At 45.1% G+C, this 10,872-nt stretch overlaps 1 protein-coding gene across 1 annotated transcript in view; it reads right to left on the bottom strand.

Moving 5' to 3' along the window:
- The window catches only part of dmxl1 (Dmx like 1), a 49,707-nt gene extending 39,296 nt beyond the window's left edge, over positions 1–10,411 (bottom strand). Inside the window, 8 exon segments of the mRNA XM_084439891.1 lie at positions 2,688–2,895; positions 4,195–4,376; positions 5,419–5,485; positions 6,229–6,403; positions 6,860–6,938; positions 7,278–7,355; positions 8,361–8,486; positions 10,306–10,411. Coding sequence (XP_084296017.1) covers positions 2,688–2,895; positions 4,195–4,376; positions 5,419–5,485; positions 6,229–6,403; positions 6,860–6,938; positions 7,278–7,355; positions 8,361–8,486; positions 10,306–10,392 — 1,002 coding nt within the window. The 5' untranslated portion in view covers positions 10,393–10,411.
- Between the last annotated feature and the right edge of the window lie 461 nt (positions 10,412–10,872).

Raw genomic sequence — 10,872 nt, 5'->3', positions numbered from 1 at the left:
GAGGGCTCTATAGGTGAACACCTGGACCCTGAACTGGATCCTGAGGTGCACTGGGAGCCAATGTAGGGAGGCAAGGATGGGGGTGATGTGGCATGACCTCTTTGACCTGGTGAGCAACCTGGCAGCAGCATTTTGGACCAGTTGCAACTGGTCCACAGATGATTTGTTAAGGCAGGTGAACAGTGAGTTACAGTAGTCAAGCCTGGAGGATATGAATGCATTGACAGACATTTCCAGCTCAGCATGAGATACAATGGACCCGAGTTTTGCAATGTTTCTGAGGTGGAAAAAGCAGGTGTGGGTCAGAGACTGTTTGTCCAAGTGCATAGACAGATCGAAAATAACACCAAGATTTCTCAGGTGAGGGTGTACATTTCCATTTAGGGATATGGTTTGCCACCCTAGAGGCGACACTGTCTGAGGCTACAATCAGGACTTCAGTTTTAGCCGCAATGAGTTGGAGGAAGTTGTTCGCCGTCCACTCCTCGATGGCGGACAGACACTCATGCAGTAAGTTTATATTTCCCATCCTATCAGGTTTAAAAGACAAAATATAATCTGCATAGCAATGATAGGAGATGCCCTTGAGTTGTCTGACTATATGACCAAGAGGAAGCATGTAGAGGGCAAATAGAATTGGACCAAAGACAGAGCCGTGTGGCACGCCGCAGGAGAGGGGAGCGGAGTCAGACTTCAAAGGACCAGCGGCCACGACCAAACCCCTCTTTGAGGTAGGATGCAAACCAATTCAGGGTGCTCCCAGAGATGCCCACCCACTCCCCAGGCCTGTCTAGGAAGATGCTAGATCTACCGTGTCAAATGCTGCACTAAGATCAAGCAGAACCAGAACATCGCATTCTCTTGAGTCTGTGAACATCATTATGTCGTTTGAGACTCTGAGGAGAGCTGTTTCTGTGGAGTGGTTCATGTGAAAACATAATTGGAATTCATCTAATATATTAGTTTTTTTCAGAACAGTACCAATCTGGTTAGCAACCACTTTTTCTAAAACCTTTGAGACAAACGACAGCTTGGAGATGGGCCGGTAGTTTTTTGGTAGGGAGGGGTCCAGGTTGGGTTTTTTAAGGCGGGCCTTGACGACCGCCTGCTTAAAATAAGAAGGGACTAAGCCAGATTCAAGTGAACTTTTTATAATAGAGACCAAGCAGGGGCCGACACAGCTAATAACTTCCTTTAGCAAGGGGGTTGGTAGAATATCTAGGGGGCTTGAGGAAGATTTCATAGAGCTCATTACGTCAGCTAGGTCAGACAGGGAAGTCCTGGAGAAACAACTCAAAGTAGACTGCCTGGATTGGAACAACCAGGTACAGAGGGGAGAGGAGGACTGACAATCGTATTTATGGTATTGAACAGCACTCTGGAATTTTGTTTGCTTGTGGAGATGAGATTGGCAAAATAAGCAGCCCTAGCATTCTTGACCAAAGCATTGAATTCAGTTAAGAGTTCTTTAAAGGAGTAGTAAAGGGAAAATGTATGTTTAGCCCTGTTTTAAGGTTACTTAAGATCAAAATGTTGACAAATCTAGCACTTTTGAGAAAGTCTGATAATTGCTCTACCACCGTTTTGGTCATACAATGGATGTGGGTGGGCACCTTGAAAAATCATTCAAAAAAACATGTTAAACTCTCAATTTCAAAGACAAGAAACTCACGAGGTGTTAGTTGGCATTTTGACATATAATTCGCCATAAGTAAGATTCTAGTTCATCTAGAAAAGCTTTTTAAAATATTTAGCATAGAACTATTTAGTTGCAGCACATATGCGTGTAAACTTCCGCAAACTAGGTAGCCTAGCAACATAAACAATAACAATAGCTGCCATAAGTAGTTCCGGTTTCTGAATCCCAGTCAATGGATTTCATAAAATGATCAAACCCTACAGGATTCATACTTTGCGGCAAATTTGATGTCAGAACACCAACGGACACGAATTACCCCCTCGGTGAGCTTCTTGTCTTTAAAATCGAGAGTTTAACATGTTTTTGAATGATTTTTCAAGGTACCCACCCACATCCATTGTATGACCTAAATGGTGGTAGAGCAATTATCAGACTTTCTCAAAAGTGCTAGTTCTGTCAACGTTTTGATCTGAACCATTGTATATGATCATAAGTAACCTTAAAACAGGGCTAAACATGCATTTTCCCTTTACTACTCCTTTAAGATAGAGGCGATGGACTTCGAGGTTAGTGGATTTCCACCGCCGCTCTGCTTTGGATGCGGGCATCATCGCTCATCCAGGCAGCAGAGTTAACAGAGCGGACAAACGAGTCACCAAGGGAGCTATGTCATCTAAAATGTCAGAGCACTGTGTGTTGAAAGCATGGACCAAACAATCTACATCATCATTAGTGGACTCCAGTACGTTACGGTCAAAGCTAGCGGAAAATGTCACCACAGTGAGGCTATTTACAATGCGGGAGCTTTTTACACGCTTCTCCGGTACAAAGTCATTATCAGAAGACAAGTATACATTTGTGATCGGTTACCAACAACTCTCCAGTGACAACACCATTTACATTTAATCCAATTGTGAACACAAGGTTCAAGGTATTACCTTGAGCGTGGGATGCGACACATTGGGTGAAATGAAACGATTTCCCATGGTGGGTGAAAGAAAACGATTAAGGGTTCTGTGGAACGCGCAGCCCTGATGGGTTGTCTTACCTCCAGGGGTTTACTGTTTTGCGTCTTAGCGGTGGGCGGAGTCTTCCTGCCGGTGGTTGCGGCGGGGCGGACGGGGTCGCTGTGCTGCCCGTTGACGTGGCTGCTATGGTGACCGGACAGCATGCTGTCACCGGGGAGGAGGGTCTCTGCCCACAGACGGCAGACGCTGTCCTTACAGCAGGTCAGCAGCACGTTGCACACAGAACCCCTGGGGGAGAGAGAACGCCATTGGTCAGTACAGGACAGCCTCAACAGGGAAGCTCCGCCCGGCTCTGCTGTGTTCCTACTGGCTTTTAGCTACTGTGGCCCTAGAGCTTGGAATGAGCTTCAAGAGACATTCAAATTTGATACCTTAGTCTCTGTGGGCAGTTTTAAAATATGTTAAATGAAATTAAGATCTGTGCTTGCTTTTAAATAAGGTTATCCGTTTTATCAGTTTCCTCAGTGATTTCAATTTATTTACTTTAAATTCAATTTTATTGGTTTTATACAGTTTTGTGTAAATGTGTGACTTCTTTATTTGATAGATTTGAATGTGTAAATGTATGATGTCTTTATAATACTTTTATTGATGTATGCCGTTTTTCTTTTGCTCTGCTTTGTGACCAGGGCACCATTGCAAATGAGACCGTGCTCTCAATGGGCTCCCTGGAAAAATAAAGGTTAAATAAAACAAAATACAATATTGGCACTGATGGACAGTTTTAGAACTAAGGAGTTTAAAAGATAGTTTGGGAAGGTTACACCTTGCATAATCAATGACGCAAGGAGACAGACAGATCCATATACAGTATCAATACCTTCCTACCATTATTGATCCAGACACACAGAACAAGAACGTTCACCTGGGAACACTTGTTGGCCAAGTGAAGCATGATCCGTAACGCTGGACTCACACGTGTGCGTTTCAGGCTTCAACGTTGACGCTTCTCATTCACTTTGAACAGAGAGCCATCATGCGTTGCCGAATGGAATTGTGGGTTGCGTTGCGTTGCTCTGAAAATTCAACTTTTGAAGTGCTAGCGCACCCGCCAGCCAATGGGTTTCATTCATGAGCCGCTGATGTCACAGGCTGTTCATGCCTCTCGTCCGCCGCCATTACTCAACTGTTGTAATTTTGTCTGTTCGACAGGTACCATGTCACTTATTAAAACTTTTACAGTTTTTCAGGCGAGAAAGTAACTATGTAGATTCTCAAAATGTAATCAGTTTATCAAAATACCCCCCTCTTGACTTGTTTTGAGAGATCGCTGGCTGGTGCTACTGTAGCTACAAGACAGGCTATGGTTTTCCAAAAAAGTCGTTTAAGACAATGTGATTGGTTGTTGTTGTGATTGCAGGCCCGCCCATTGTCAAGCGTTGAAGCAAAGCCTAGCAACGCATACGTGTCCATGGTTACACCCAGCTTGGCTTAGTGAAGCACGGTCAGTAACACCCAGCTTGCTTACTGTAGTACATGACACGCAGCTAGCCTGTGCCAGCTGTTCTGACTAAGTGTGCGGCTCACCTGGGCATGTACTTGCTGGTCTTCCTCCAGGACAGGCCGGTGATGGAGCGGGGGTGGGCCAGGTAGACGAAGGAGAAGTCCCGCTCCCCGTGGCAGGAGCCCTGCTCGGGGGGCGTGAACAGCCTGGACACCCCCGACTGCCACTTACTGCTGCTGTACCACACCTTCACCAGGCAGTCGTCCTGAAACGACAGCTTGATTTTATGAACCCTCTCCCATATCCGCGGTGTACATAAGGCGGGGATTAGATTAGACTCCTCTGCTCTGGGCGGATGTCCTGTTTAAGACTCCTCATTCAAGACCTTCAGTACGTTAGGCAATGTGCGAACGACTAATACATAACTAATAAAATGCCGAACTGGACGTCCCCGTTTGCAATTGTTCATCGTGAATAAAATCTCTGTATTCACATGATGGGACACACTGCCAATGGCTTAACTTGCAGTAAATGTCCAAGCCTGCTGTGCAATTTGCAATCAAAGCTTTATATAAGTAGAATCCTGTATTTTTTTGCTCAATACAGATACTGTAAACTCCAATACTCAATTTATTCATTGCAAATGTACAAGTTGCAAATGAACAAATTACAAAATAAGTGCCATTTCTATACAGTAGTAAGATAGAGGTAAGGTAGGATGGATACCGGTCTGGATGGATTATGTACACGCTATATATGGATATGAATAAATAACCGGGGGGGTGTTATGTACTGTACATGCTAAAGCTATAATAAATAAATCATGAGGGAGGGGAAGGGGTGTTTATTGCATGTGGTTCCTCCGGGTACCATGTTTTTTTTAAATGTTAGATAAGGGTCATTCAGGCGCTGGTTACTGTAAACAGGCCACAGGGCCAATACTGTAAAAGGGACACAGATGAGCTCCAGGTTTGGAGGTACAGTAAACGGATGGCAACACTGAAGAGAGGAGACCAGAGAGGCAGAGGAGTGAGAGCACACTGTACGAGGAGGAGGAAGAACAGGAGCCATCATCTCTGAGGAGATTGGGGCCACCGTGGTTGACCATGTGGTCATGTGAAACAGGATGTCCCCTTTTAAAATGTCTGAGGAAATAGTGCTCAGGGTATAATAGTGTTTTGTTTTGTCTAGAACATTGTTTTGAAGGCAATGTTATATTTTGCATGAGCTTTGTGGGGTTATGCTTTGAGAAAATGTGTGTAACCAATTAGGGTTAGGAGAAACAATATATACTCCACCAAACCCACCTGGCCAGCAGTGGCAAAGAACTCCCCGTCGGGTGAGAACTTCATCAGCTGAATCGGGGAGGCCGTCCTATGGAAACAAGATGAGAGACAGACAAACATGACATGAAACTGAGGGCACTGCTCACAACATGATGGGAACGGAAAATTATACAATGTGAACATGGTGGCTAATACTGTATAAGTAGCCTATATACAACTTGTTTTACTAGCAAGTAAGTAAGTATTACTAGTACGTAAGTACGTAAGTATGTACAGGGATGTATGTATGTATGTATATATGTATGTAAGTAGGCCACCATCATTTATGTAATCTATAAGAACCCCTGAGGTTACACTTTTCAAAGAACTACTTATTTTATTTAAACTCATATTTATTAAATATGTAAACTGTATGAAGCAAGTGCTGTGTGCCAATTTGATAGTTTATCAAATGTACTAGTCATTTTCATCCACAGCAGTTTATATATTATCAATGTGTGTTTGTTTTCCATTAGTCAAGCTTAATACTGTAAATTGTAACCTAGCACAGCTGATTTTGAACAGATGTGTTAGAGCCAGTCAGCGTCAGTTGAGTAAGAATGAGAGCGTGACGTCTGGACTTTAAATAAACAGTCAGTGTGTGGGAGTTGAGTCAGAAGAGAGAGGAGACTGTTTCTAGCTGCCACGGTGCAGGTTTTTACTGGCTCCGCATCTGCGGTTTTAAAATAAATATAGTGAATTTTGAATGGTTGTTATTCATTCTCAGTCTCTCCTCAAGCCTTTGAAATGAGCGGGTACGGACAGCTGTTTGACCGCAGGTGTGGCTCTTACTTGCAGTGCCAGATACACCTCCAGGAGGACCGTGCGTCGCCGATGGTCATCCCTGACTTCTGTCCTTCCTTGCTGCTGGTTGGCTCAGCCGGTCTTCCTCCCTCCTCCTCCTCCTCCTCCAGAGCATCACTGGACCACAGCTGCAGGCTCGACGACCCGGTCAGAAGATGGGTGCCTGGGCCAGAGAGACAGGGAGGGAGGGAGTGAGGGAGAGAAAGAGACAGAGAGAGACAAGGAGAGAAAAGGAGAGAGAGAGAGAGAGACAAGGAGAGGAGAGAGAGAGAGAGAGAGAGAGACAGAGACCAGGAGAGAGAGAGAGAGAAAGAAAGAGAGAGACAAGGAGAGAAAAGGAGAGAGAGAGAGACAGGGAGAGAGAGAGAGGGAGACAGGGAGAGAGAGAGAGAGAGACAGGGAGAGAGAGAGAGAGAGATGAAGAGCGATATTTCAACATTAGAGAGACGTCCAGAGAACAGAGTCTGAAACAGGAATTATAAACGAATCCGACCTTTTCCACATTGATATAATTTGGAGGCTAATCAGGTAATTTCTTGACAATGTTTATGGCCGTTTAGGGGGTCCGCTGAACACCCCCCCCCCCCCCCAGGTAAATCCTACACATCTTTAACGGTACCTGCAGGATGCCAGGCCAGGTTCCGGGCTACAGACTGTAGAATGAACTGACCACTCTTCTGCCACTGGTAGTTAGGTTTCTGTTGGTAGAGAATATGGAGTTCTGTCAGTTGCTCTGGATGAAAAAAGACAACGTGCCCTATATTGTTAAAGAGCAACATTAGTCTAATCGGAGTAAAACGTACCCCAACACTCCAGGGAAATCATGAAGTCGTATTTCAGAAAAATATCTCACTTCAAAGCCCTAGTATTCTGAGAAATCTTCCCTCATGTTCTAAGGATAATTAAACTCAGTTGACAACGTTGGGAATATTCCGTGTTATGGGAGTTAGTAATCACCCCGTCACATATTAGCATAATAACCACAATGACATTGCAGAACAGTGAGAACCCGTCGAGTTAGAATAAACATTACTCACTGATGATGTTCTGTCCGGGTGAGACGCCGGGCAAACGGGCTCAAACACACAAACGATGCTTCCATAGGAAGCTGCAATCTGCCCAGAACCAGGAAGAAGAGAGAAGGTCTTAATGTTGATTAATACCCCTCACCACCTTAGTCTACGGTAGTAAGGGTAAATAGGATGTACTGAGCTAACAAAATGACATACAAATGATCACACGGCAATAAGATGATATACTGTCCGACATCAGTTCCATGAAACCCCTTTAAGCAAGTGAAGCATAAAGATGGAGGCGATTTAACTTTGAAGCACCTGACGCCTTGCCAGAATGTCTCAGGCAGGCTGCCCAAGTCAACCCAAAATTGTTTTAAACACACACAATGTCCGTTTGCCCTACACATATCCTACTGTATGCTTCTTTCTCTGGGAGCAAGGAGGTTTTATTAGTGAAGGCCTTTACAAGAGCGCGCTCACCATTCCCTCCCATTCAGGAGCTTGATGGCCGCTGAAGCCAGCTTTGTTGCCTTGGTTGGATGACATACTGAATTACATTTGTAGAAGTCGGGGGTCCGCCGGAGAGAGGGACCCTCTGAATAGGCAAAGGCCCGGTTCAAATTCTATTACATGCACCCCGCCGCCTTGGAAGGATCCTTGATCTGACATGACTAGATTGGTAACAGCTGTGTGTAGAGAGGCGCATGTTTTCAAGTTAGATCAGACCGGGTTTGATCTAATGGAGGTGAATTTTCCAGCTGCTTCGGGGGTCAAAGGTCGCGGTGTTGCCTTGGTGACTCGCTGTCACAGTGAGCGGCCGTTTACTGTAGACAGGAGCTGCTGGCTCATCATACAATAGGACTGTGACACAGCGGGGGACCGCTTCAGTTCCCCATGGCCGCCGGTCAGTCAGTGGCCTGTTTTTAGCCTCTGTCGTGTTTATAGCATCAGTCTCATGGCTTCCTCCCACACCCACACCCACACCCACACCCACACCCACACCCACACCCACACCCACACCCACACCCACACCCACACCCACACACACACACACACACACACACACACACACACACACACACACCTCAAGAGTCCTCCTCTTACCTGTCCCCCCTGCAGAGAGCAGTCCACACACCCCACCTGGATGTTGCCATGCTTGGCCCCCGGGATGATCTGCAGCCTCTCGAAGTCGCTGCCCAGGACCACTATGTCACAGCCAGACGCGTAGGCCTGTGACATGACACACAGGGGGGGGGGGGGGGGGGGGGGGTGGCATGCCATTAGCTCAGACAATCACAATCAGTTGTCGCATTAGGGTTGTGCATTAAAATGGGAATAAAATGTCTTCTGTGGTGCAGTATTGATACAGTAAAAAAAAAAGTTGTATTTTCAGCTGTATTTACATTTTTTCTGTAATTAGTGTAGTATCACAGTACTGCAATATGTATTGTATCGTATCATATCGCAATATGATCTGTATACAAACAAGTTTCTATGATAATCAAATTTTGTACATACTGAAAAACACACAGTAAATACTGTCTCCATTTCCAAAACATTTGGAAAAGCCGATAAATCATAGATTGACTACATTGTTTCCTCTGAAAAACAACACACAACAGTAGCTAGACAGAAATAATTAACAGTTGTTCACATCGGCCCTGTTTTGCCGATCGGCCAATACCGATATGATTGCTAATATATCCTGCATCCCTACGTGATACGTATCGTGACCCATGTATCGTGATACTATCATATTGTGAGGTCCTTGCATGGTGTCTTACATGGGAGTGAGGTAATGTATGATGTTTCTGTGGTGTGTGTGTGTGTGTGTGTGTGTGTGTGCGCGCGTGCTCGCGCGCGCATGTGGTTAGTGATTGTTCTTTAGAAATAGAGAGGTGGGAGCGCCCCGGTAGCTCAATGGGCTGGGGCGCTTACCATGTAAAGGCTAGTCCTTTCTGCCTTTCTGTGGGTTCGAATCCGGCCCACGCCCTTTGCTGCATGTCTTCCCCTCTCTCTCTCTCTCCCACCTTTCCTGTCTGTCATCTACACTGTCCTATACCTAATAAAGCAGAAATGCCTTAAAAAATATCTTTAAAAAAAGAAAGAAGAAAGGAATAGAGAGGTTCTGCACAAGGGGGGTCCACTAAACACTCAACAGTCCCCCTAAGATCTGCACACGAGTCAACGGCTGAGCTTTCGGTCGCCAGGCCTTCCCCACAGCATAAACGGGATCATTCTGGAATAGCCCATCATTCATATACTCAGGATGTGGTTGGATGGCTCAAGCCAACAGTACAGTACAGTTCACTGTAATATCAGGCAGGCAGTCATTCAGAAAAAAGCCCATTCTACCCTCGGCACACTCCAGAGGTCAGAAATACACAAATAGCCTTGCGATCGATCCACTGTTTGTGAGTCTCCATGGGTATAATATCACATTCTCTCAGCCGTCTGAATGAGCAGAGGGCAGAGTCACAGATAGAGGGATGGATGGATGGATAGATAGACTGATGAATAGAAGAACAGATAGGGAGATATGGATTCCCAGTGGGAAATTGTTGGATTACAGCAAGGCCAACAAAAAGGCACAATCAGGACTAAATACAAATGTATAGTACTGTAAGTACACAAAATATACAAGAAGGATGAAGATATCGAAGATATCCTACAAAAATCAATACAAAAGTGCAATACAATAAACAACAGTAGACGCTGAAGTAGATGTTGGCCTGGATCTACTAAGCACACTATATTCACAATGCATCTCTGATTGGAGGTGCTGAATCACTCAGTACAAACTCATTCATGTTGGTTTGAAATGCAAATCTGATCGTAAGTGCTGGTCAAGGATCAACTCGTGTGCTAGCTCGTTCGTGATGATCAGAAATGATCAGCACTCCTACTCCAAACTAGAATGGAATCTTTGTGGATTCTGACCCAGACTCGGCACTTTTTACTAAAGCAACGACTCACAATGGCTATAGTTGTGTGTACCAGAGCCTGGCATGCAGGGAGAATGTGGGCCAGTGGGCCTGAAATCTCTTACCGTGAATGGCTGATTGTTGAAGCTGCCCACAGAAAAACAATTGTCTCCTGGGTTGACAGCCCCTGTCAGGACCTGGTGAAGGTTCATGGTCCACGTGTGTCTCTCTCTCTTCCTTTCTCTCCTCTCCTCCAACTCCCCCCTTTTCTCTCCTCACAATGTGGGCTTGGTTCAGGTCAGATTTGTGAGAAACCAATGCAATGACATGGTCATCATGGCGTCTATAACCACTGCAAGAAATGCCCTGTGGGAAAAAGACACGGGTTGGGTAGGGAGGTATGCAAGTACTGAACTGTCATGTACTGAACTGTTAGCTGGCTACCAGCTGTTAACTAGGACTGAGCTAGCTATCTGTCACAGTCAGAAGTTCTTCAAAAAAAAAAGAAAAAAAAGCTATAGGACTACCTGGATGTTTGACAGCTAACTCAACAGTGTCACATCATGTAGCTAATTAATGCATGTCATTGCTGGGCCACGTCTTTCTGGCAAGTCAAATTGCTGGCGGCATATTGACACCCGTCAAACTGGAACTGCTGGAACTTATAGCTAAGCATGACATGTAAATATGTT

Source organism: Borostomias antarcticus, assembly GCF_949987555.1.
Source record: "Borostomias antarcticus genome assembly, chromosome: 6".
Lineage (NCBI taxonomy): Eukaryota > Metazoa > Chordata > Actinopteri > Stomiiformes > Stomiidae > Borostomias > Borostomias antarcticus.
This window is presented reverse-complemented; position numbering and strand designations above follow the sequence as displayed.